Source organism: Rhipicephalus sanguineus, chromosome 11 (genome assembly GCF_013339695.2).
Source record: "Rhipicephalus sanguineus isolate Rsan-2018 chromosome 11, BIME_Rsan_1.4, whole genome shotgun sequence".
Lineage (NCBI taxonomy): Eukaryota > Metazoa > Arthropoda > Arachnida > Ixodida > Ixodidae > Rhipicephalus > Rhipicephalus sanguineus.
In genome coordinates, this window is record NC_051186.1 from 42353985 (window position 1) to 42381714 (window position 27730).

Sequence of the window (27730 nt, forward strand, 5' to 3'; positions counted from 1 at the left end):
GATACGAATACCTTCTCGAAGTTGCATGAGAATTAACGCAATGTCGTTGTAACCCGTAAAATGGTCCTTACTGCGCTTGCTACAACAGTTTACGCGCTAATTGTAGTGTTAACGTGTACAGGCGCACACACGTTTGCACACTCGGACGTGCTGCAATGCAAGCACTGTGTCTTGCAATAGGTATACATACACATAGAATGCTCACACGAGTTGTACGTAATCTACACAGTGCATAGAAGAATTGTGCACATGCAATCTGAGCATACATTGGACACCGCACACACTACATGCACATGCAGTATAAGTATACGCAAAGCTTTTATGCACACGTCCATAAATACATGTTCTCAAGCGATTGCATGCACCGGACACGTAAACCTTAGCGCGACGATTGTGAATGGATGTTCGCATTCGTATATTCACACACTGTTCACATAATAGTGAACGCCTGGTGTTACATGTAGCGCCGGTATCGATATTCCGCTTCGAAACTGCGTTGTTGCGAAGCATAACAATAACAGCCTTAAGACCCGTCTTGCGTATACAGTACCTGTGAGCGTAAAGGGCGTTATTCTGGGCAAAGAAAACGTTTAGAATATCAAATTAACTTAAACAAAACAAATTCCTCGCGAAACTAAGCGCGTCGCACCGCGTACACACCTGGTTCGCATTTCAGCGTCATCCTTCGCGGGCAAATCTAATTTAACGCCGCACTTCGCAATCTCGCCCCACGGCGAAACATGTTTTTTGAAAGACCGGCCATGCCGGCGTCCTGTCTCTCCGTACAAAACAGGCCTTGCTGCCCGATTCCATTAAATTTAGCCTCTTCCCGCTGGGCAATTACGGCCGGCTATGCGCGCGGAACAAAGTAACGAAAGAAAAATGGCTGGTCCGCGTTGAGCGCTTGAAACGAAACTATAATGTTGCTAGCAGCCGGAGCGGCGCTTTGTTTGGCAGGTACGGAGTAATTCAATTTTTATTGTTTCTATTTTTTTACGTCGTTCTCGGTTGAAATCAACTCCGATGACATCGCAGAAATGACTTTGGACGGCGTCCGCGCTCTGCGTTGTTTTTTTGAGCGTGCCCCCCACCCACCCCCCTCCTTCACCTTGGTGAAGGGGGGGGGGGGTGCTGCTTTATAAACGCGTCGTGTGCGTTTGAAAGGAAAACGCCATGGTTCCCCATTATACGCGGTATAGGGGCGTGGCATTGCGTGACGTCACGACAATGTATGACCGCCATGTAGCTATATAGTCTATACTATACAGTACGCACACGAAGGACTGTATGAACCTTCACATGCTGTATTTTCAATTACCGTATCGATTTGTTTTGTTATGGCTGCGACTTGCCTGTTTCCATTTAATTTAAGGACGTGAGTTATAGATTGCATTACGACTCCCATTTCGCGACTGTCGTAGGCGGTATAGCTTCACGTTTTAGAAAACAGGATATACTTCGCAGTAATCTTTTTTTTTTTCTCTCTATAAACGCGCCGTGTGCATTCGAAAGAAAGACTTTATGGTACGCACTTCATACGCGGTAGGCGGGCGTGGTTATATGTGACGTCACGACAACGTGTGGCCGCTATATAGAGTCTGTCTATTCTGCAGTGTACACACGAAAACACTGGATGCAAGTCCACCTGTTGCGTATTCAATTACCGTATCGCTTTCTTTTGTTATTGTAAAATTGCCGGTGTCCATTTAGTGTAAGGACGTGAGTTAGAGATTCCATTAACTCTCCCATTTGGAAACTGTCACGGTGGCATAGTTTTACGTTTCAGAAAAGAGCATGCTTTTAAATCACTTTTTTTATTTTATGCTCTTGAAAGGCTACACTGGGAGTGCTTCACTTCATTAAGTCTCACAACGCTCCGGCATATACTATGTTGGCGAATATAATTCTGTAATCTTTTTTTTTTTTTTTGTTCTGCCAACATATTTCGATTTAGACGACTTGTGTTCCTGCGTCGTTTTGTCCCTTCAAAAAGCGAAATTTCTGGACGGAGCGTAAATCACTTGTGTAAGTGATTCAATTAAAATTTCGAGCCAGCCGAAAATAAAACGGGGCTCGTTAATTTTATTATTTTTACGCTTATTCGTTTTAGGAATCAAGCTGCGACACGATTGCATGCGGCTGTGTATAAGGCTTGTGTGGAACTCATTCCTTGTCGAAACGCTCTAATAAAACAGTTACGAGACTTCTGCTGCCCGGCAACTGTGTGCTGTTATATTTGTAAGCTTGTGTCTCGAGAAGTTGATTGAAGACGGGAATGTAATTTCATAAGTAGCTCGTGAGAGCATACGCTTTCGTCTGTGGTGTCGTTAGCATTTACCTGAAGAGATTGCCTAAAGAGATTTACCTAAAGAGTGGGTATGGGAATAAACGGGTGTTAAGTTTTCAAGGAGAGCTTAGTCGAAATCAAGAAGAAAGGGGCATGGCCAGGGCATGTAGCGCGTAGGCAAGATAACCGCTGGCCATTAAGAGTAACTGACTGGATTCCAAGAGAAGACAAACGCACGAGGGGGAGACAGAAAGTTAGGTGGGCCGATGAGATTAAGAAGTCTATGGGGATCACGTGACTGCAGCAAGCATAGGACATTGCTGATTGGCGAAGCATGGAAGAGGTCGTTGCCCTGCAGTGGGCCTAGTCATGTTGGTGATAAAAGAGATTGCCAACTTTTTCTCACAACAGTTGTTGACGCTGAAGTGAAGACAGAGTGATAATGTTGACGATTGTGACGATTATGACGAGGGTGATAGCGATGACGATTGCATTTTTCGTATCGTGTCTAACGATCTCCCATTTGGTTTGTTACGCAGTATAGTTCTAACCTTTATTCCTTTTAAACGAACGTAGTTATGGCTTGTTTGACCTTTTTTTTTTTGTTGTTCTTGTTGTCCAGGGATACGGCATGGAGGACATCGAACCTGGCCCAGGAGACGACAGCGTCGTCGACGGTCACAGTCCGTTTCGACGCGCAGTCGGCGGTGGTGCGTGGCAGTTCCCCAAGTTCAGCAACTCGGTCAGTCTTCTGCACATTGTTTTCTGCTATAGTACTATTATTAGACATAGGCATGTCGTAGTACGGCATGCCGTGAGGCGTATCGTTGCACATAACTTTTATCATTCAACAGTTCTCACGGTCACTCTCTCATTCTAATCGCGAATTCTGTTTTCTCATATGCACTCTTCACACAGTACCGTGCTGTCCTTTACAAGCCTCGCTTTTTCGTTTACAGTTAATTAGACGGGTGTTAGGTGTATACACAGAGCACTACTGCTCTATACGACGTCGTGTTTATACAATCGCAGAGGAAAAAAAAAAAGGGTGTTGCGACTAAGTGCTGCTCGAGTATACGCTATTTTAGGAGTCTCGATTTTCGTTTAGACTTATAATTAAGGCTATATACGTACGCACCGTTACTCCGCGTGAGGTCTTGCTTACACCACCACACACATATACAGTGCAGTGCCTGTAGCAATACAGCGATTTCGACACGCACTACGCACGTGTACGCCACCATTGTATCCCACGCGAATCCCTGCAAATTTAGTCGCAGCGTCGATAGAGGCGATGTATTGTGTCGAAGAACTGCAAAAACAATAGCAATAACAATAACAATAGTAACATCAATAGTAACAACAACAACAACAACAACAACAAGAGCAATAACAAGAACAACAAGAATAAAAACAGTAAAAACAATCTATGGTTGCTACAGGCGACTAGCACGAGTTCTATCGCGCCCAACTACGGCGCTGGGTTTGGTAATTAGGCTTAGTGTGTACGGGCGTCTGACAAGCCTTTGCAGGTTGCGAGCGCGAGTTACGAAACAAGGGGGGTTCGTTAGTTGCTAATCACTTCGGGGCTGCCACCTTGTTTGCCCCTCGCCGAAAAATCCTCTTAACAAGCCACAATTTGCAGCACCGTGCAGACAGCGTCCGCAATAGTTTCACCTTGGCGGCGCGAGTGCATTTACTTCGAGCGAATGTTTGTTTTCGTTAAGCGCTTCTCCACCCCACTTCGGTCGCCAAAAAAACGTCGGCCAGCCGAGTGCTTCCCGCGCTTACCCGCAAAGCAGTACGAACTTGGAACGGACTTATCCTGCCGCCCTCTCGTAACAAGCAAACAAACTTCCGCGTATTGCGAGTGCGTCGGTGCTCGTGTTTTGCGGCAGCTGATTGTATGCGGCGCATGGTTCTCGTTTCCGGTTAACTCGTTGTTGCCGTGGATTGTTTCTCGCTTTATTCGCTTCTTTTCTTCTATCGTTAGTCAAGACATCGCTGCGACGTAGTTGCATCTGACGCAATAATAACTTCCTTAAATACGATATTCGTTATAAACGTATACGTCACGATGTAAACAGTGCAAGCGAGACAGAAGATTAGGGGTGCCGTGAATTGTTTCACTCTTTATTCGTTTTTTTCTTTAATCGTTAGTCAAGACATCTGCACCAAGTTGCATCTGACATAATCGCAGTTTCGTTAAATCCGATATTCGTTATAAACGTATATGTCACTCTGTAAACAGTGCAAACAAGAAGTTTAGGTGAAGATGGACGTTTAAGGAGATGGAAAAAGTTTCTCTGGCACTCTCTGTTTAAAGGTTTCTCACTTTATAGCAGCGGCTGAAGCTATCGTTTATTTACTTCGTTACATACGATGTTCGTTATATGGAGGTTCGGTGTTCTCCAGCGCATGCGCTGTGCGTTATGAGCAGATAGAATGGTTAACCAGCTTTCCTTCTCGGTCCTGTCGCCACTTGGCGCCATTCCTATATCTATTTTTGTCTCTCCCTTCATTCGTTCTTTCTTTATATATATTTGCCTGACGCTGGCGTGCAGTTGCTTCGCTTGACGCCACTTTCTTTAGTGGGATTATGTGCGTGTGTGCGCGTGAGTGACAGGCGTGGGATGGGGTAAACAAAGGTGCTTTTCTAGTCTGCATCACCCTTTTTCATTTGCACGCTCCTGTTTTCCGCACCATGAAAGCAGCATGCCAGGGCTTGTTAGGGGGGTAAGGGGGTTGAGATTTGGGGGAGGGGTTTACGCAATTAAAGCAATACTGCAAGTGGTGTTGAGGTGGTGAGGGGTATATGTGGGGGGGGGGGGGGGGGGGGAGGAGGGGTTGCATTCTTTTCGCGCGCAGCGATGCATCCTCTGAAACTTGCGCAAGGATCTGAGCCGCGTGGCAGCTAAAGGTGCCCCCCCCCCCCCCCGGCGCGCGTGTTTAACCGAAAACAATGCTCAAAGCTCCCCTTCCCCCGGCTTGACGACAACGACACACCTTTTGTTCGTCTCGTTGATAGAATTAGCCTATGCAAGAGTAGTCGCTGGCGCGGGTTTAGCTTTGGAAGGTGCGTAAAGCAACACCTTGTTGTTGATGCCAAAGTGTCGTGCCTCTCTTTCGTCGCCATTTCGCCCCGGGATAGTTTTTTTTTATCTTTCACTCTCTCGTTAATTAAACCGAGAGACGAGAATCAATTTTGGCTGTCGGAGTTTCGGAAGGGGTTGATATTGCGATGCAAGAAAAAGAGAAACGAGAAAAGAAATTATGTTTGTTTCGTTCCGGCGCACCAAGCGGAGCAGAAACTTTCACTTGTCGGGACTCACGTCGCTGCCTCGGCTAAAGGCTCACGTCCTTGCCTCGCCAGTGCATTTTTTCGGGGGTCACGCATATGTACAACAGCCCACAGGAGAGAATATAGTGGAACCCAAGACGCCCTTGTTCAAAAGGTGCATAAGCTGTACTCGTACTTCGGACTGAGTGGCGATCTGAGCCCGCGGCTTGCTTATTACGTCACCGTACGTCACCCGTTCCCGCGACCCTCTTTCGGGCTGCGCGGAGCGTTTCGCGAAACGACGGAGACCCATATCGCAGTTGGGGTCTTTGGCGTGAAGTACCGGAATCCTGCCATGTCGTGTCAGTGTCGGCGGCGGTTGAGGCGAAAATAGCTCGTGTGCTTAGATTTAGGTGCACGTTAAAGAACCCCAGGTGATCGAAATTTCCGGAGCCCTCCACTACGGCGTCTTTCATAATCATGTCGTGGCTTTGGGACGTTAAACCCGGTCAGTTATAATGTCGGCTCCGGAGCGATCCGAATTACGTCACGTGTTCAGTGTCATGATTCGTCCGCGATCACGTCCGTCGTGTGAATACAGCTCTAGCGACGCACGTGGCCAGGTCTCTATATAGGCCGTGCACGCATTCGTATTGACATCTATACATCGGACAGCGTCGGCCCAATGTAGGATGCTGTAATGACGCCCCGTTTCCTGTGCTGTTACCAGGGGCCCAACTTTCGTCCTTGACTTCAACGCTGTCTAGCACGGAGGGAAATATCGAAAGGGCGGGGGGGTGTCTTCGCGTACCCCTCGAATTCCTCCTGCCTCCGACGTGTTATAGTCGTACTACATGCCGCGGGTATATGGTCGACACCTAGTCCTCCCCTACTTTGCCCCAACGACTCCCCCCACTCACCCATGACTCCCCCCTTATCGCCCCCCTCCCCCACACGCTTCTTGTTTCACCCTAGTGCCTTCCTGACTTGCAGGACGTAAGTTCGTGCGTGCGTGAGTGGTGTAGCAGTTCTTCGGGGGGCGTCGGCCGGAAATGGCACCCTCTCGGTGCGACACCGGAAGCGCCGAAACCGCTGAAACTACTTCCGGTCCTCCGCGATTCCACTCCATGTCGTTTTTCGTCTCCTTTGTTTTATGCATTTTACTTTGTGTGTTTTTGGTCATGTGCCTCTTCATCTTTCCTCCGGAGGGATGCGAGAGGTGAAAGGTGACCTACTGGCCTATTTGTCTCTCCTCCCTCACTATCTTTTCCTCCTCACTCTCTTCCTGTGTAACTCTCTCGCCATATCCTCCCCTCTTTCTCTCGTATCACTTCAGGTGGCGTCCCGAACTCAAGCATGTGGCGCACGCAGCCTGCGCTACGTATCAGTGAAAATCGAAGCGTCAACAGCGTGTACGCTACATGATTAACAATGGCGCTAATAAGTTGCCTTTTATAAGGGTATAACCGTTTGTACACTATACTGTACTGTCATCTCGAAAAGTTGTTGATATAGCTGCAATTCTTCTCAAGATATCTATCTATCTATCTATCTATCTATCTATCTATCTATCTATCTATCTATCTATCTATCTATCTATCTATCTATCTATCTATCTATCTATCTATCTATCTATCTATCTATCTATCTATCTATCTATCTATCTATCTATCTATCTATCTATCTATCTATCTATCTATCTGTCTGTCTGTCTGTCTGTCTGTCTGTCTGTCTGTCTGTCTGTCTGTCTGTCTGTCTGTATCTTCTATCTATCTATCTATCTATCTATCTATCTATCTATCCTATCTATCTATCTATCTATCTATCTATCTATCTATCTATCTATCTACTTCATCTATCTATCTATCTATCTATCTATCTATCTATCTATCTATCTAATCAGTGCAGCCTGCAGATCGTTAATCCCGATCACTGTTATACCCAAAAACATTTTCACTAGCGAAGATATTCTATCGACGGGTAGTGATCACTGTGTAGTTTGCTGACATTTCGAATACTCCTGCTGCAGGCTTTGTCCTTTCCACGAGTGATGATTTTGAGTGATGTCTCAGGCGAAAGGGCACGGCGCAGCGGGAAGCTCGCGTCACTTGTCGACTTGGGTATAAGCTTGTTAAAAACGAATGCACAGTTTTATTTTGGACAGTAAGTGACGAGAAACCGGTTGTCGGTGTTAAGGTCTGCCAGTGACCTTTGATTGTTGTGACGGCTGCTCCCGCAGAAACGAACTTTTCTTTAAGACCGCTGAGACATGCTGGAAAAAAAGTTTTTTAACCCATTGGCTGACGTGACAGCGAGCAAACATCAGAGTTGGAGAAGATACCGGGAAACCAAAAGAAAAGTTTAGCTTTCTTTGTGAAGTACGCATCTGCGATAGCTGAAAAACAAGCCCTCACAACGGGGAGAAGACTCGGTCCATCAGAAAATAAAGAAAACGAAACTATAGATAAAGGCGAGGTATACGACTTTACCGTGACGTTGTCACAAGAGCTTCTTTTGAAATCACAAACTTGTGAACAAGGGGCTTGTCAATATATAAGCGACTATTTTCGTCATTGAAGGACTGCATAACAATTAATGAGAACTCGAACTGAGCTTCTAAAAGTTTCGGAAACTTTTCCCTCCTGAATAGTTGACAGTTGAGGTCGTTGGACGATTTCACTGTTAGAAGAACGGAGAAGCGCTTCATAATGGTTGAAGTTTCCAGAATCAACACCTTGACGTCATACAATGACGCATGCTGTGATGCTGAGGTTGCGGAGTGACATTAAAAAGAGTTGGCGGCAGAGCCATGGCACTACATGCTGATTTCCTATTTTGTTACGTTGTTATAAAATCGTATAGCGATCATTAACCAACTGCAGTCAAACATTAGCGAATAGTTCATGTGTAACTGCAAACATCTTTGAACTATTCTTTCAGGTCGTTTTGTCTCAATCTATTCGGCGCGCAAGCGGGCATATGTCAGGTGGCGTTCGTTTTGTACCTCGCGGGCATCTGCAGCAAGCACAAAAATACTAATACTTAATTGATAAAAAAGTTGGAAACTGTCTTGTTGGACGTTTTGCCACACGATCTACAACTTCCCAATTGAAAATTTGCGCCCAGTTTCGTTGCTTCGAAAGTTGGTTAATTAATCTTTCCTAGTTTAAGCAACTAAGCAGGACAGAAAATATAGCTGTACTTACTCCATGCAATAGCCAGCAACATGCATTTGTTCGCGTCGTATTTGGACCTCGACAAAGTATGCATCCTCTTGAGTGTACAGTTGGCGTGAAAAGTTTATAGACCAGTAAGTCTGAAAAAGAATACTTTGAATTTCCCAGTAATTTCTCACTGTATTCGGGTGAACTGCCCCGTACATGTCACTAGCGCGTTCTAGAATTGGCTGCAAATGTAAATTTAAGGCTGCTTACCGAAACAGCTAGAATTTGCAGTTCTTTCTTGTGACTCGTGGTCTCTAAACTTTTGACTCTGACTGCACATTTTCAGCGTAGGAAGCTTGCAAATATGAACTGCGTAAAGCCCAGTAGCTGCAGCCTTATATCTCTTGCGTGTTGATGATCGCGTCAATATGTTTGTCCTCAGTCGATTGACGGCGAAGAAGTGAAGATGCGAGCAATAAGCGAGGAAAAGCGGAGGCCCGCGGCGATCAGTTTGTGATCACCTCCCCTCCACCCCCTCCCCTTGAAACGGGGATGTAAATCTCTCACGCGAACGCGTAAAAACGTCACCGATGGCGGATTCATATACACGCAGGTACCTATATGTGTATGAATCTCCTAACGAGCCGGCGTTGAGGACTATACCTTTAGTGTCCGGCATGCAACTGTGTGATACTCAAGCGCACGCGAACCGCACTGTACAACATTTTACGACCATTTATTATTGCGGTATTATAATAGCAGACGAGAAAGGCGCCGCAAACAATGGGGAGCCGCTTATAGCGTTATCATAGAGCAACGCGTGCCCGAAAAGCTGTATAACTTCTCGCTGCTTGAACGCGGAAAGTTTTATGGACATCACGAACTGGACGGGCGTGTAAAGAGACGCGCGCACCTCTAAAAGCGTGCTTGAGTCGACTTGTGTGTTTGCGGTTCGCTCGTTCATTAAAGTGGAGTCTGCCCATTGTTTAGCTGCAGTTTTGACGAACGCCTAAGTGAAATAGAAGAGGTGGGAGAGCGGCTGAGGGCTCGGTGGCCTCGCTTCTCGCCCTCGGGCTGCTTAGATCGCGATATCCCACTTGTAGACCTCCTGTAGACGTCTTTACGTAGTCTTATTATAGCCTTATTCTTCCTCCTCTTCCTCCTCCTGCGGTTGGTGGCAGCTTTCACGGACAGCGTGCGTAAGCTTTTTCATTCGGGTACGCTATAGTGTATCTGTATACATCTTGATCTATAGGCTTACATGCAAATCACAATAGCTCACTTGTAGACCTGCTGTAGCCTTATTTACGCTGTCTCCTTATAACTATATCCTTCTTCTTCAACTTTCTGCGCTTGGTGGCAGGCTTCACGGAATACGTGCGTAAGCTTTTTTCATTGGGGTTCGCTTAGTGTATGCATATATCAGGGTTGCCACTGACTTTCGAGTAAATGTCGCCAAACGAAGAGGAAAAAGTCGCCAAAAGTCGCCATTTTTTTACAAATGTCGCCAAAGAAGTCGCCATTCTCGATATGTGCGGCATACCTAGTAATAAAAGTTTCCACTCACGTATAGCCCCGTAGAATACAGTACCATCCAAGACCTTGAAATTATGTTGACGTTTCTCAATGCCAGTCGTTTCGCCCGCTTCACCATGAGAGTGCATAGTGCTACTTCGCCGACCAGCGCAAGATGTGCGTGGTGGCGCAAGGGTGGATGAATGAAACGCTCATGATATCCTCCATCCCTGTCCGCTCGTTTCAAAAGTAAAAGTGTGGTAAACCTTGGGCGAAAACCATGAAAGCGTTGTTTGTAGACAGCTTTACGTACCCTTATATGAATTCAAAGTATTAAAACGTTTATTGAAGGTAACACGACAGAATTCTTACAGGAACCGATCATTAGTGAGTCTTAACACCTTTTCAGTGTGAACTAATATGATACCGGACGCCTCTGACCGTTTCTTATAGTCACCTATATCTACACGCGGCAATCTGATGCGTTAATAATGATCAGGTAGACAGTGTAAAACGTTACATAGCAATTGTTTTCATTGCACACGCTCACCGAGAACAGTGGAAAATGCTTCAATAAATATTATTTTTTTTGCACAAATAGCCGCGTATCCGCCTCTCTTCGCTATTCCAAAACAGTCTTTACGAGCTGAATTGGGGGTACTGCAACAGTGAATAAGTCACCAAGCTATTCAGAACAGTTGGAGTTTTGGCGGAAGACATGGTCGGAACAGGCGGCCCACCCGTCGTTTAGCCCCTTCAGAAGCGAAACTTTAGAGAAGCTTAAAGCACCTAAAGCCATAAACTTATAGTCAAACACTGCCCCCTCGCGGTTTGCAAGACAGTCCGCTGACTTACATTTTGCTAGAATGTCGCTGGGGGACTTTCCAGTATCTCCTGCATCTAGATGAATTGAGGAGATACACACGAGTTACATGACGGACATACCGAATGACGCGTAATATGCACATACTACTCGTTGGTCTAAACCCAAGAAAAATACAGAGAATATTGCCGCTCAATCGCTGGGAAGACACTGAGCTTAGCTTGCATAACTCAGTGGAGACATAAGCCGAAAATCGCCAAAAATTCGCCATGTCGCCATTCATAATTTTAGGTCGCCACGAGCCTCTCAAATTCGCCAATTTGGCGAAAAGTAGCCACCATTGGCAACGCTGGCATATATCTTGATCATGGTTTGCATGCACATCACAATAGTCCTCTTGTACCTGTCTTGATTTAGACGTCATTGAGCCGTTAATTTTACCTCTTCGTTTTTTTACAGTGGTGGCACGAGGCGCATGCGTAAGCTTTTTCATTCGTGTTCGCTAATTTGTGTCTGTCTTGGCTCGGCATGCGTGAGGTCGTATATCATTACCGCCCGGCGAAACCGTGGGTGCTTTCGGCGCTGCCCGCGGCGGCGTCGACAATTAAAGTCAGTTTCCTCCTTTCATTCGCGCTACGCTCCTTTGATTGCTTCCGCTCATCAAAGGGCGACGGCTGCTCGTCTGGCCGTTTAGTTTCTCGCGGCTACCGCGATCTTATGAACCACCCGGCCGCACTATTGTGGCTTCTGGTTACTTAGTAAGCGCGCGCTTTTTAAGGCGACAGCCAAGCCCGAAAATTGACCGGCGTTCCGGGGCGTCGGCGCCAACACGAGTGATGCAAAAAATAATCATGCGTGATGAAGTCGCCATATGACGTCACAGATCGCCAAAATTTGTGACTATTTCATGACGTCACATCACGAGACGTCACATGATGACGTCATCGCATGACATCGTCTCTTGGTCGAAGGTGTGCCGATCACGGAGGCAGTGCAAAGCCAGGTGGGGTGCACAAATCTTGCAACGCCTCCGATCCTGGAGGCACTGCAAAGCCACGGTAGGTGCGGAAAGCGTTCGGTGGGTGGCGGGGCAGGATCAGTACATCGACTGAGAAAAAACAAAAGATAACTTTCGCCATCGAGTCGTCTTAGGTGAAGGCATAAGGATACGTTAGAGGATACGATGTGTTCAAGAGCTTTAGAAGAAGTAGCAATCACAGAGAATGAACGATAGCTGGTAGAGGTACTCTGGCTACCCCAAAACAGGCATGAGTTCAGCTTTATTTATATCACTCAACGGGCGCAATACCTAATCGACTGAGAAAATGGCTTTCGCCTTCGAGACGTCCTAGGCAAACGCATAATTTAAACCGTGTGACCTTTGTTGCTAGGGTCTCGCGGCACCCTTTAGTCCGCATAAGCTTTTGAAACCTCTCGACATCTTGCTCTTCATTCTCTCTCTCACTCTCTTTTGATCGTCTTCCTCTCCTGTCTCCTCCTTCTCATTAGCCGTCACGTGTCCGCTCCATCTTCTTCGCTCCTTGGCGCACGACAAGAAGCGAATACGAATGCCTCGTGGGCTTCTTCTCTTCTCGGGGTTGACAGTGACGAGCATGTGACGGTGGCGCCCCGGCGTCTGTATAGATACTCAGCTGCGGTCGTGCCAAGGAGCACGAGGATAACTCGGAGGGGAGCCCGAAAGGCAATTACGCCCGAATGAGGTCCCACTCGGCACATCTTGCGTAAGTCTATTAAAAGACTCGCGGGGGTCACGGAGAAGGAAGGAAAAGAGGGGAGAAGGTGTGTAGGATAGTGCGCTACGCCGAGGGGCCTCGCTTGTGTGTGTCTAGCAGAGTCGTCGTCGGATCTTCCGAGTCTGCCTGTCCGGGCATCTGAGAGTGGTAGGAGACAGAGAGGGAGTTTGAGGAAGGTTAGGGACATTCACTAGAGTTTGCCCAGCTTCCTGCCGTGGAGAAGACAACACCCCTTCTGAAAACGTTGGCTCCAGCGACATCGCATGTTCAAGAATATTCACCTCTTATCCTCAGACGAGCAATGAAGTCACTATAAACTTGCAATGGATGAGGAATGGAATAGTTGAACAGCGATCGTAGCTTAGCCAACGTTTCGACTAGAGCAGGGGTCGGCGACCTTTTGAGGAGAAGGGCCGAATTGCATGAAGCCTCGGAGGTGGGGGAGCGGGGGTGGGGGGTGGGGGGTGGAGGGGGCTTGCAGGCAAAGAGAAAAAAATCCGCGGATTCACAATAATGATCTACAAAACTTGAATAGCAATCATATTTATTTTCTGCTCGCATGTCACAAAGTCGCGATTTATGAAAATAGCTGAGAGGCAAACAAAAAAGAATAAAAATGTTGAATGCGAGTTATGGTGCTGAACATTTTTAGCGAACTCGCAAATATCTACATCGAGGTTGCTCACCGACAGACGCAAAAAGTCGCGGTGATGTTTATCGGCTAGCAGGGATGGTGTTCATGAGTTAGTTAGGGGGGGGGGGGGGGCATGTTCTGACGTTGTGCCGGGGGCCATATAATACCGCCCTGCGGGCCGCAGGATGCCGACAGCCTGGACTAGAGCACTTGCCTTCGTCAAGTCATCAAGAAAGCAAAGCGGTCCGCCAGACATCTATGTATTTTGAATTTGTTTGTATAATTGTTTGGCGGTTCAAGTGCGTGATCCTCGTAATGAGACGCATTCTTGGGTGTTTAGTGACGAGAGCTAGCGAGTCGAGAAGGACATGATGACGGGCATGGCACGTGCGTCGCGTACAGACACCCACAGGCATTTCACTGAAGCTGTTTCATTGTTTCGGCGACGGAGCGAGCCATCCCGGAGCCAAGACGTGGCAGTGAGGCACAAATTGTCCTTTTATTCCGACTCTGGCTGAGAGAGCGAGTGTACAGCCCACAGCTTCACGTTTGAGGCGAGACGAGACGCTTAATGAGTCGCAAGATTGCCCCCCTTTTCACGCGCTCAGAAAACGCGTCTTCAAGACTGTCACTTCGCGCCTTGTGTGACTTTATTATGGCGAAAGCCTTAGATGCCTCGTGAAACGCGAGATGTTACAGTCGGCGTCTACGCGAACGGTCCCAAAAAGTCGCGTGATCACAGATGACATCATGATTATGTCATCTGTGATATGTTACGTAATCATGACTTCATAGGTGGCCAAAATTTGTAACGTTGCGTCTCTCGTAGCCTTAGTCGCATTGGAACGTTAAACCCCATCCAATCAACCAAAATTTGTTATGTTCGCATGGTGTCATGTAACATGACGTCATCACTTGACACCGTCGCCTGGTCAAAGGTGGGCCGATCCCGGAAGTGCATGACCACGAGACGCGCATAAAGCTTCAAGGAGGGGGGGGGTCTATGCAATCAACTGAGAACGTGTAGGTAATTTAATGCGGGTCTCTCACACTGCAGCTTCTTGTGTCTTGCAAGAAGTCTGGTCACCGATTGTATAACTCAGTGCATTACCAAGTGTGCAGACGGCTTTCGCCTTCACGTGCTAGTAGTGTACTACGCTGTCAAACTTTTAATTGGTCTGGCTTTCCAAGCCGTCCTTGCCTGAAGGATCGATTCCCATTCGCTACTGCTTTTGATTGTTTCTACTTAAGTAGAGTACTAAAGGCTACGTGAATGCGGCCATGCGAAGACCAACATTACAGATACGCTGGATCAACTTAGCGAAATCAGTTCGCGATTATAACCCAAAATTTAGCATACACGGGCCCACATTACAGGGCTTAGCTTATACACTAATCGTTGAAGTCTTTCGAGGTATCGTTCTCCATAATTATACAGTGAACGAGATCCATAATTGTGAAATGTCTCTGTCCTTTTGTTATGTATAGAGTCACTGGAAAATTTTTCAGCGACTCTAGTTATGTAAAGTGCTTGCGGCTCTCCCGTAGCCGAATGCATTAAACTCGAAAGCGTGGCAATTCATTCCTCAACGAGAATGACTTTTCGGGTGGCGATAAAATATTAATGAAACACAATATTAAGAGTCTCCTAACAATTACACTCTAAGCCAAAAGAGAGCAACGGGGGTATAGAGGTTCCTCCTTTGAGGGAGCAAGTGCTTTGCCACTCCCATTACTCTCCTAAAAGGAGCAACGGCAAGGGGAGGAACCGTTGCTCTCCTTGAGGACCAACTGTTACTCCTTCCTGATGCTCCTCAAGGGAGCAACGGATGCTCCTTCCCGTTACTCCTTAGTTTCTTCTTGGGCCGAAAAAAAAAATCCGTTTTTGATTGACTTCTAGAGCCCATTGAGGTTTATACACATATTTGTTTGGATGTACAAATGATACACAGACATTTCGTTCAGAAAGAAATTTCAGAAAATTTGCAACAAACACACAGGATTCGAACTCGCGACCACTTAATCACCATGCGCGCACGCTAACCACTGCGCCACCAAACGCTACGGCGCCGTCTGAAAGGAAACGGGGTTATGTAGGTACCGACGGGTCGTTGCGCGTTCTGACATGTTAGTGAAATGAGTATAGGCGTGCAGAACCAGCGGTGATGTTCGAAAGAGAATAGAAGGTAACAATGTATACATCTGAAAACGTCAAGGCAATGAGTCTCTCGCGAAAACACAGGCTTTGCCGTGCTCCCTTTGCGCTAGCTAAAAGGCCAGTTTTTTCTTTTTTTTCTTTTTTGCCCGGAGGTGTGTTTTCTTCTTCTTTATTATCATTGTTATTATGAATATCAATATTAATAATATTATTTTTTGCGGAAGAGTCGCCTCCCCTTTGAAAAGACAACACCGCCCGAGCTGATAACGTCCGTTTGCTCTGAGATTAAACACAAATTCAAACTACCGGACCCGATTGCGATAACTGTCCTCCCGCCAAAATCAGCCAGTGACAAGGTAGAGATGAGGGGGTAGGGGAGGCAGCGGCGTTAGCTTGCTGTCAGTCTCGTTGTCAGCATAAAACCGCAAATGTAAAGTCTATCAATTGTGTACTTCTCTCAACCGCTTGTTTGTCGCGAAGTATACACGGAGTCTCGCGAAGCTTCGCATTTTATTGCCACACTCTCAGGCTATATATTTATGCCAAATGTTATACGCAAACACGCCATTTGACTTGCGACGACGACAGCTTCAGGTGCTGGCGTTCTAGTGCAACCATGCCTTTTATTGGGCGATTTAGCTTGTATTGTGGCCTTTAGCTTTACGTTATCGTGTTACGAGTTGCCGGAACGAATTTGCGCATACGCGGGCCTTTACGGAACGTGAACTACTCTCCGGATTGGCTTTACGTTTACGGCCCTATCTCGAAAATCCACATTCGTTCGCGGCTACTCGCGATACCCGCTTTGCCGAGGCTCCAGCCGCCGAGTGAAAAAAAGCCGAAGTGCGAGCGGTAATTGCGATCACTTTGTTTCAGCGGCTAGAGTCACTAGAGTGACCTAGAATAAGAATACCGAAGCGGTAAAAACGCGAGAAGCCTTGACATAGATACCCCGACAGGCTGGATAGGTGACGCCATCTAGCGGGAACAAGATGAAGCAGGCAAGCAAAAAATGGTTATTTCAGAAACATCGTGCGTTCCACTTCTGGTGCAAATGCCTTGCCGCGGCATTATTACGAATGAGTTACCTTTTCAATAATTTTTTTTCCTCTAAAACACTAGGCGAAAACAAAAGTGGCCACGACTATGGTTGCACGAAGCGTCACAAGATGGCGACACCATCGTCGGATAACCCGGTATTCTACGCTAAAAACCCCTCGAGATATTTCTGCAGCGGTTATACAATCTTATATAAATTAAATATAATTTAAATGTAGTTATCATCAACATTTCATGGTTTATTCAAACGTAAAGGTATCCGTTTACGTACGGGGAGGTAAAACCTTTCTAAAACATGTGTTCCGGTAACACGGGAGCATTAAAAAGTTTACGTACAAGCCAAATGTCCCTATTAGCGTGTGTATCTCTCTGTTCAGTTTACAAAAACTAGTTTCCTTATGCCAGCCCGCAAGAAAATGTGGCCCATGCATCGACCGATACAGGGTGCGTCCTGCAGGAGAGCAGCGGTTGCGCGCCGAGAGAAACTGTTGCCGTTCGTCCTTCTGTTGCTCCCTTCCAACCTAACCCTAAACGCTTACTCCCCCAACTTGAGCCATGTCAGCCATCTTGTTCCAGTTGGTCTTTTTGGGGAGTAACAGTTGGTCTTTAGGACTAAAATCGGCAGTTACTCTCGTTTTTTCCATTTTTGGCTTAGAGTGTACCTAACACTGTCATGTCCACCGCACTGGGTTAAACTTCTGTTTTGTTGTGTGTGTTAGCACTATATATGTTTTATTATTACTTTATAGTAATGGCAGTGATAGTCGCTTTGTGGTCGCTGTGGTAGACCGCGATTGGTTCCGCCGCCATTTTCAGCAAGACGAATTTGCTCCTTTCGTCGAGCATTGTATTCGCGCCGTTCTTCTGGTGTCTAATTTCCATGTCTACCCATAGCATTCTTAGAATAAACTGAATCGGTTCCTAGACGGGTCTCCCTTTTAGGGGCGAAACACCTTGGCGTGTTGGCGTGCATCGTCGTCTACTGTCGTGACGGTCCATTTGTTTGAGTAGTGCAAGAGAGGGCGGCACCGCCTCAGCGCTCGCCGTGTGGCGCCGTGTTGGCTCGGCTTTTATAGCAGTCTAATAAACATTACATTTGTATTCCTATGATTCAGCAAGCTGTATTGAAGCATTGCTCTACCCCAGAGGAATACAATAACGAATGTTACGTATGATATTCACATGATTGCACCATAAAGTGCACTTAGTTTCGGTAATACTGTCGTATGTACTCTAACGTGAGGGCTGACGTTAGGTCGCGCTATAAGTTACCTTTCAAACACCAGTGTTGTCGACGTGCTTGGTAAACGCACGACCTGCACACAGCTACTACACTCACAAAAACACGTCGATTCACCTCGTAACGCTTGGCTCAATGTCATAAAATACAGCATAGAAGTACTCCCTGCTCGCTTCGCATAAAACCGATTCCCACAACGCGTTGCATCTGCCGATTTTTTTTTTAATTAGCGAATTTTAATTACCAGCTGGCACTCTGCCTTATGGTAACATATATGCCTGCGTCGAAAAGTACGCGCTCTTATACGACGCATCTAACGCGTCTTATTGCACAAAGGACCGGAAGAATGCAAGCAGTTGCGCGTCTTGTTATGTCACCATAGAATACAGCCCATTATCTATTACAACCTGTTGACCACTGGTTACCCTCGTTTGTTCCATGTCCACCGGAGCCTATATTCGTATGCAAGGCTGGCGCCTCGCGCAGAACGCGTTGCGACACAGCGTCTCGCATCTGTTTACGTATTCAGACACTTACGCGTGCATTGTGAAACACACGCACTGTCTCTCACGTTATATATACGCAAACAATACCCCTTATAGGACAAACACTAGGTAGGCTTTGTTCTTTCTGCTCTGCATTGTGTTGTGTAACGTAGACACGCGGCCAACATGCACATATATGCATCTTGTTGCGTGTGTGTGTGTTTGTGTGTATATATATATGTCACTCAGGGAGATGTGACAGGAAAGAATTCTATTACAGTAGCAATAAAATAGTCACTGCACCTGCACCCACAGAAAACATACATGTTCACTTACAGCAAGAATTCTTGCTGTAAGTGAACACACACACACACACACACACACACACACACACACACACACACACACACACACACACACACACACACACACACACACACACACACACACACACACATATATATATATAAGCACTTTCCCCACTTCTTGCTGTAAGTGAACATGTATGTTTTCTGTGGGTGCAGTGGCCATTTTATTGCTATTGTAATAGAATTCTTTCCTGTCAATCTCCCTGAGTGAACGGCTATAAATTGAACGACTGAACCTGTCAGCTTCAATCTTGAAATAGACCGGTCACCGGTCGAAATGTCGAATAAATTTTTTTGTACGTGGTACACGTGTTGTACATATTTTTGTACGTGCTAGATAGATAGATAGATAGATAGATAGATAGATAGATAGATAGATAGATAGATAGATAGATAGATAGATAGATAGATAGATAGATAGATAGATAGATAGATAGATAGATAGATAGACAGACAGACAGACAGACAGACAGACAGACAGACAGACAGACAGATAGACAGATAGATAGATAGATAGATAGATAGATAGATAGATAGATAGATAGATAGATAGATAGATAGATAGATAGATAGATAGATAGATGCACGAATGCCCACATTATAGCGCCGCATATATCCATCCTCAAAACAACATTACGCAGTGCAATGAAACTAACGAGGGTACGCTTCGTCTCTGTCTTTACAAATATTTCGCCGCGCAAATGCCCGCATAGAACCGGCCCTTAAAGCCGGCAGTAAAAACCGTCTTGAAGAAGGCTTTCACACATCCCACTGAGCTGCTGTTCGTGTCTGGGATAAAAGAATCCTGGCTCATTCACTACGAACTATGCGTGGAGTTGGGCGGATACGCGCGGTGCCTGCGCGCACACACAGGCGCGCGCATATCGAGCCACGAACATACGCACACATGTACGCGGGAATCGTCTCACCGTCACACAGCCCTAAAGCGTGGCACGCGCTGCCTCTTTTCCCGTTTCTCCCCCCTCGACGTTTCGAATGCCCATTGACATTTCCAGCGGGGTGATTGCCCAATCGGCGTGTAAACAGGATTACGCGATTCCCGTGTCGGCGAGTGTTCGTAGGCCCTCCCTCCGTTACGACTTCCTTCCCCAGGTCTCCTTTCTTTCTTCCTTATTTTCCTTATTCCCTAGTTTCGGCCTCCCGGTCGAACGTGCCAGGATTGTGTTCCTGTGAAGGGGAGTGTTCCGTTGCTCGTTGCGGGGCTTCGTCTCTTGACATCTGGACTTAAGTGTATCGAGCATATTAGAGACATTCTGTATCGTGCACAGCCTTCCTCTCTGCAACAATTTCAGATAATGGTATATAGGAGATATCCACTGAGCTCTGCCCGCCAGGCGGCGCCGGCGAGTGATGTATTTCCGGCCGCCATAGCCGTGGTCTTTCCGCGATCCGGCATATGACAGTCGGATTTCATAAGAAAAGATCAGAGAAAAGATACCAAGAACAACACGCGCGGCATGGCGGCCGCCGCCCTAGCGCCCCTTGCGGATGACGTCAAGTGAATACCTCAAATGAGCTTTTTTTTAAAAACGCTTGCATCACAACACAGTAATTGTGGTTGTGACGTAGGCGTCTTAATTTCAATAGGGATTACAAGCTTGATGGAACAAGGGATGAAATCAGTTGCTTAAGAATGACTCTGGCTTTTGACTCACCTTAGAAGACCCTAAAAAATTCCTACCTTATACATTTCGACATGTTAGCTATAACAATAACAGGATCGGGACAAACTATGGTTCACAAACGCTACACTCCAGATTACGACACTCTCGAAGAACAACAAATGTCTAGAAGCAGGCCCGTAACCGGGGGGGGGGGGGGGGGGCATTCAAAATTTTGGTGAAGTACGTGATTTTACCAAAAATAAATAATAAAAATAGGTGTTTTTTAGAAATAGTTAAGGTTTTTAGCAAGTGGGTCCCCCGAAAAAAATTTCTGGCTACGGGCCTGTCTAGAAGAAATAATAACAAACCGAATATGAGAGAAAATAATAAAGTAGGAAATAAGTGAACTACTTTTTTCATAGTTTTTTGCGTCAATTCCAGCGTATATTGCTTTTTATTTGTGCTTAATGATTTTTGTTTACAACACTGATGCGTTTGCAAATTTATATTTATCTGCATCATATCATTGTATCTTTGTATAAGTATTCTGTGTTTTACATGCACTTTTACTCTTTTGTATGTTTCCTTGTGTAAGTTTTGAATCACTTCCTTTTATGCTGCCAATGCTTGTGTGCAAAATGCTGTTGTTATGGTGGGAGGACCTCGTGTATATATATATATATATATATATATATATATATATATATATATATATATATATATATATATATATATATATATATATATATATATATATATATATAGTGGAAATGCATCCTACTTGCATTAACATTCTGTAGTATAAGTTCGCTTCCTGGACGTAGCAGCTTCCTAGTATTGCGGACCACTTAGCCCGCTTTTTTTTTTCTTTCGGCAGAACATTTGTAAAAATTTAAGACTTACCTGATTACAAGCAGCGGCCATAATAAGCAGCAGCGCTTTAAGAATACATAAAGTAGCTCGACAGATCGACTAAAGAAACGGAAGCGTTGCGGTTCCCTTGCGGCGGGGTTCCAACTTCGCAGTCTAAAGAGGCGAGATAACGCTCTCAGACATGTAATGTAGCTTGCCGCAATGCTGTGGTTGTAATCGAATCACTCGATGCGACGCTGCCGTGCCTGTCGTTGGTATCGCCAAATGTGTAACTCTTTTTTTCAGAGATCGCAGCAGCGTCTCCCTAAAGGGGATAGCGAGCCGAGTGTTTGACTCGCGGTAGTTGCTGTCGATCTGTTCCATTATACCCCCCCCCCCTTTTTAGATGAGAAGTATCTTATGGCGGAGTTCAATCCGGTGGTGGTGGTGGTGTGCGGCGTGACCACCCTTACTGCGCATGCGCATACCCTCTTCCCTCCCTCTCTCCCCTTCCCCTCTCCCATTCACCTCTCCTCTTTACCCTTCTCCACTCCCCCTTTCCACTCTTCCTCTGAAACGCGTGCTAGGCATGCCGAAATTCTCTCCCTCGCAACGCCGCGATGAGCTCCAGCGCATGCGCGTCCCCTCCCCCTCTCTCTCCTCTCCTACGCTGCCCCCCTCTCGCACGCCTGCCGACCGCGTTCCCCGCTCGCCCTGTGAGAATTAACGGCCAGGCTAGAGGGAAGACAAGACGCACGTAGCGTTCCTCTTCGCGTTCCACGACGCGAGGTCGGTAGCATGCCCAAAGAACGCCAGCGGAACGCGATCGTGCAAATTCTCCGGCTTCGCATCGCCTCATGGTCCCCTTTAGCGGGAAATGGTGTAATTTTTTTTAGTCCTTTGTTCATCCAAACCTAATGGTCCTTCTTCAGGGTCCTCTTGAATCTCTGAACTGGTTCACTACCATTGTGCGTAGCGTGATTAGGGATACAGAGCGTTTTCGCTTGGGAAAGGGAGGAAACGAAAAGGGATACGCTGAGGGAACGTGGATTTCAAATCCCGACTGTACGGTTGTGAGGAATAAATAAACACCCAAAACACCGAGGAAGTAAAACTTAAAAAAAAAAAAGGAATCTACTCCAGAATTATGGCCGCGCAAGAGGTGGTGGCTCTGACGTTGCCTTCACTCCGGGCAGGCGGGCGTGCGAAGTCGGTCGGGACCACCATGCAAGCTCCCGCTTTCCCACCACTCGCGAATTAAGCGTGGATTGCGCCGGATTAGACGACGGATTAAGCGGGGGGTGAGCGCGCGCCTGGGGCTAGGGGGGCAGCTATGACTGTATACTACTTACAGACCGAGAGAGAGAGCCTCTGTGGTCGAGTCCACAAGGGGAGAAAAGGGGGAGGGGGGGAGGACACCAGGCATAACTTTCCGCCCCCTCTTTGACGCCTTTTTCTTCCTTTCTTCGCTCCATTCCCTTTTCCGACTAGTCGTCGCGTATAAATCGTCCCACCCTACTCTAGTTTCGGGCCGTTTTCCTGCGAAGTGTAGGGATTAGCGGAGGAAGAAGAGGTTGAGGGTGCGTATGCAGCTTTCGCACACTCACGAGGCGCGCGTGCGTACGGGCTTTTTACGGAGCGCTCGCCGGAGATGTGTATCTCTCGCGTTTTGGGGCTGCGGTGGGCTTGGTATAATGTTGACGGATCGCTCGTGCGATCCCTGCATTCGTGGCCTCGCGTACTCTCCCCCACCCCCTCCCCTTCCGTATATAAGTTGCTCTTCCCCACACCCACATGCATTGCACGCGGCCATGTGAGTGCGCTTTCGGCGCGTCGTCGACGTTTTGTGGTGGCATTAGCGGTCGCCTCTGCATAAGCTCTCGTTCCCTCTCTCGTATTGTGTGTTCACGTTTTTTTTTCTTCCTTCTTCCTTTTTCGAATAGCTCTTCTTTGCCGCAGCTGGGAGGTTTTCCGGAGTTTGAATGCAAATGTGGGAAAATGCTGACTGGTATACGGGCGCTACCGCGGTATTTAGTGTCTGGTGGTGGGACCGTTATGTCCGTGGGTCTCGTACGCGTTTGTGGGGTTCGGTTTCGTTTTTACGATTAGAACGTATGTGTAGTTCCGAAGGGGCGAACGGGAGGGTAAACCTCCGTTTGTGAGGATGGTGGCACGTCGGTTACTCCCAGGTGACGTTGGTCATTGTGAGAGACGGTGACGGTGCGCTTTTGACCAAAGACCATTCGCCATGTTGCTTGTTTCACTGCTTCTTGTAAGGAACCGAGTAAATGTGTTTTACTTTATGTATATCCGTTGAGTGAAAGTGTACGTGAATGTGCGACGCGACCGAAATGTGTCTATTGAAATTTGTGCGAAGTTTTTGTCGGATACGCTTGCATGCTTACGACTGTTGTTGGATTAACGGCTGACTGTTTTTACGACGGGTTCTAATGGCGAATAGCGAGCTGAAGAAACCCGTTTCCGTTCCTTTCGAGCATTGCGCGTGTTAGTGGAGTGTTCCAGGGTTTTCGTTGGACGGCACATAGAGGCTGTTGTAACACTTGTCGGATGGCCTGGTTTGTCAGTGACGGCTGTTGGGAGACAAAAGTAAAGGCCGTATGTAGAAAAAAAATCAGGTGCACGATTGGTTGCTTAACGCTGTCAGCTGAGCTAGCTGGAATACTGAAGTTTCATATTCCGTCTAGTTCAGCTAACCAATTGAAGTACTGCTTTTTCTAGTTCATTGGACCCTTTCTTAGCCATTGTTCTTACTACCATTTTGTCTTTCTATCTCGTTTCTTTCTTTCTTTCTGATTACTCTTAAGCACTGGAAATGCGTCAAACGATCGATGAATGCGGTTGTTCCGCTTCATATGTCAGTTGTATTGGATAGCTCAGGAGGGCGCTTTCCATAGCTTTGATGACAACAATGAGCCGTAAAGGTAGCAGCGATCCCGACGCGAGAGGTCCACCCAGCGGATAAACAAGATCTCTCGCAAAAGTGAAAAGGGCAGATGCGCGGGAAGCGACCCCTGTGGGCAGCGGACAGTGGGAACAACAAACCAGCCGAGAAAGCGTCCCGCGCTAATGGGAACATCAGGCACTGTTCAACCCCCGCACGTGCTAAGGGTGAAAAAAAAAAGAAAGACCGCTGCGAACTCGGTGCTTAAACGAGCTCTCTTTCCTTTCTTCACAAAGTTTTCTCGGGTTGTCTCGCTTAACTTTTTCTGTGTGTTCTTTTTATTACGGTGACGAAGGCTGCACTCGTCACCACGACCACCACTTCTAGCAGACGACGTCCCACGTCGTGTCGCGGTTTTCGTCTGTTTCCCGTCTGCTATATCTTTTCTTTCTCCCTCCCTGTCAAGTTCTCGCGAAAAAAACTCGGCTTCTTCTCCGGTTTTCTTCTTCGCCATCTTCTTTTGCCCGTGTATTCTTTTTGCAGTAGTCATACTGCAAGTAAGTTCCGTTTAACCACCCCGAAAGGAAAGAAAGGGACGCCACCGTTTTAGTTACTTTCTGCGGAGCCTGTCCCGTCTTCCTCTTCTTCTGGCAAGTCTTCTTCTTCCTGTTTTGCTTTCGTTTCGTCGGCACGCGGTTGTCGTCTGCTCGAAAAAACCTCCCCGCAGACGAAAAAAAAAAAAATTCAGACGACGAGCAGACGAGGCATCCATGCTGGCAAGGGGAGACAACACGTCGTCCGTCTTTATCTCTCCTCGGTCCTGTTCTTTCTCGTGCAACTTTCTGACTACACTACCCCCGAAACGCCCCCCCCCCCCCCTCTCTTTCCTGTAGTGTCCTTTGCACGCATCTCGCACGAAGACGGTGCCTGCGAGGAAGCCGAGAAGCAAACCTCCCACATATAACGTCCCCGGGTTACCTCGGGTTGGTATTCGACACTGAAACGAAACCTAGCGACCCCTGGTGCGAACTTTCAAACGCTGGGAAAGAGAGGCGAAGTTTTGGGGGTGGGGGAGGGGATGAAGAAGAGCATTAGTTTGCTTCCAGAGGACAGTGGCCCGTTCTAGCTGCCACGGGACTGCGACTGCGGGGAATCCGTCTTTAGCAGCGTCGTCCCTTTTTGCTAGCCGAGTACTTCTCGCTTGGTTTGTCGGCCGTTCCCTTTTGGGTTTGTCGATGTTCAGTTTTACTTTTCCTTCTCTTTTTTTTTTTTGTCCTTAGCCGCAGCTCTGTGGTGGCTTCTGCGGAACACCACGACGCAGAGTTGAGGGAGCTTCTTTCTTTCTGGTCGTCGCTTGCAGGGCTGCTGATGCTTTTCCGTCTATTTTGACTGATGGCTCAGTGCCCGCTCTTAGCTGCCTCAGGCTTATGCCTTTTCGCCGCCTCGCCCACTTGCTATCCTCTCTAGCGTTCAAAGTCACACGTATTTTTGTCCTTCTTTACTTCAAAAAGTGTGATTGAGAAACACAGTACGCGAAAAAGTAAAAACCTATGGGAGAGGGGTTGCGACAATTCCATAGGACCACCCGCTGTGCTTAAGCAAAATTTGTTCACAGTTGTGGCACGTCGACTAGCGTTCATTGCCTGTATCATTACTAGCTTCAAGCCATCCCTCTATGTGATACCGTTCAGTACCTATTTCTAGATTAGCACAGAACGGCTTAGGAGGATTCTTTTCTCTACATATGGTCCACATACGTGTTCTAATAACTTATAATTAGTGGTCTAGAAGAAGTTTCATTTGTTAGCAATCGGATTTTGTTCGTCCTTCGCTTAATCCTTGCTCGCTAGAGCAGGCCAGCCGTTAGATTAGGTCTCATCGGTTTTTGTCCCGCGAATTCATCGGCTATCTCGGTGGTTTCACGTCACATAACAAGAGGGAGTCCCTATTTTTTTTCCCCCCGACGTTTACCCCTCATTTAGTCGGTCCACAACCCTTCGGCTTCTCACGCACTACAACGGGGCTTTTTGTTTCGTGAAGTTGCTTTCAGATCGCTCGTTCAAATCCTATGCCCTATGACCTGGCGCTCTTTGGCCATCGCTGGCCCTTGCGCAATAAAGCACCATATATCATCATTCAGGCTACTCGCAACCAGAATTCTGAACCCGTGAATGCCGTTCGCATGGGAGGTTTGTAAGAACTTTGTTGGGGCTCTTCTGGCAAGTGAACTACCGCCGGTGTGGTTCCTTTTTATGAACTTATACTACACTGGTCTTTCCGCATCGTAAGGCAACGCTGCAACCCATTCGTCCCGCGTCTGTTCTAAGCACTTCATACAGACGCGCACGTGAGGGAGCGCTCGATTTATAAGTGGGAACTTAAGCACCATTTCGGCTCGCGCGCCACCCCGTAACGCGGGCCTCGCTCGCTCTTGCGTTTTCGTCCACCTCGTTTTGCTTTTGAGCCATCCACTTCCATGGATGACAGCATTTGGAGCTGAGACAGCACAACCCCCTACACTTCCAGCCCCCATTCCACTCCCCCCCCCCCCGTGCTCCCCCCTTTCCCTTATCATCCCTGCGCCCCTACCCTCGTAAGGAATGACTGAGTGCTTTTTTCTCACAGGAAACTGGAGAAGACTGCTCTCCACCCCCCTTCAGCCCCCCTTGCCCCACCCCCATCATCCACCCTACGCGTCCACGTGTCCCCCACGCCTCTTTTCGTTGATCTCTTTGCTTCACTCTCAATGTTGCCCCCATCCTTCTAGGGCTCGAGCCCCGCCGCTCGTGTTCGGTGTCTCCGGGGTTAGCAAAGGGGGGTGGTGAATCTCAGGCTCTGTTCGGAGTAACGACTCTCCCCCTCCGCCACTCGGCCCCTGTCCCGGTCCCGAACGCTCCAGGAATGACCTACACCGACCCTGCGGTGCACATGGTCGTCTGCTCGCTCCTCTGCGTCGTCGTCTGCTTCTACTCCCGCTGCCCTTTTGAGCAGACGATTCTCTTGCTTTCCTCTTCTTCATCTTCTGCTCTCCGCAACGTCGTCTGATGCATGTCCCTTTTTGCAGACGACCTCCCGTTCTTCATCGTGTGCTCACTTCTGCCACGTTGTCTGCCTGCTGCGGCCCCAGCACTGCACCCCAACCGGAGTCCCAGACGATGACTCCCCCCTTCTGACGCTGGCATACTCCCCCCACCCCCTTCACTTCACCCCCGCACGTTGCGCCCCCTAGTCTAAACCCCCTGTGTCTCCGTTTCGGCAGCCAGCGGGTTCTCTCGCTCGGTGAAGCGACCCGGTTCTGTCGAGGACATCAGGAAACACACCATGGACGATCGCGCCCGCACCCCTTAGTGAGATGGTTGGAAGGAGACACAGGAGAGGGAAACGTCCCGTATAGGAATGTCGTCATCGTTGGGACTGATTTAGCTCCTCGGAGTGCCTGTTGCGTCTAAGGCGTGGGCCTGGTGAGGTAACGGTAACAGAGGCCAGAAGCAGGGGCATCGACGTACGATGTATGAACGAAGCACCGAGGAAATGTTGTTGCCCTGAGGAATTAATTAGTATTCAGGCGAAAGCCTTAGATGCCT

At 47.5% G+C, this 27730-nt stretch overlaps 1 protein-coding gene across 1 annotated transcript in view; it reads left to right on the top strand.

The window, feature by feature from the left end:
* The window catches only part of LOC119374983 (homeobox protein homothorax), a 348064-nt gene that overhangs the window by 87919 nt on the left and 232415 nt on the right, over positions 1-27730 (top strand). The window contains exon 7 of the mRNA XM_049411114.1: positions 2910-3029. Within this exon, the coding sequence (XP_049267071.1) occupies positions 2910-3029 (120 nt within the window). The remainder of the gene's footprint in view (positions 1-2909; positions 3030-27730) is intronic.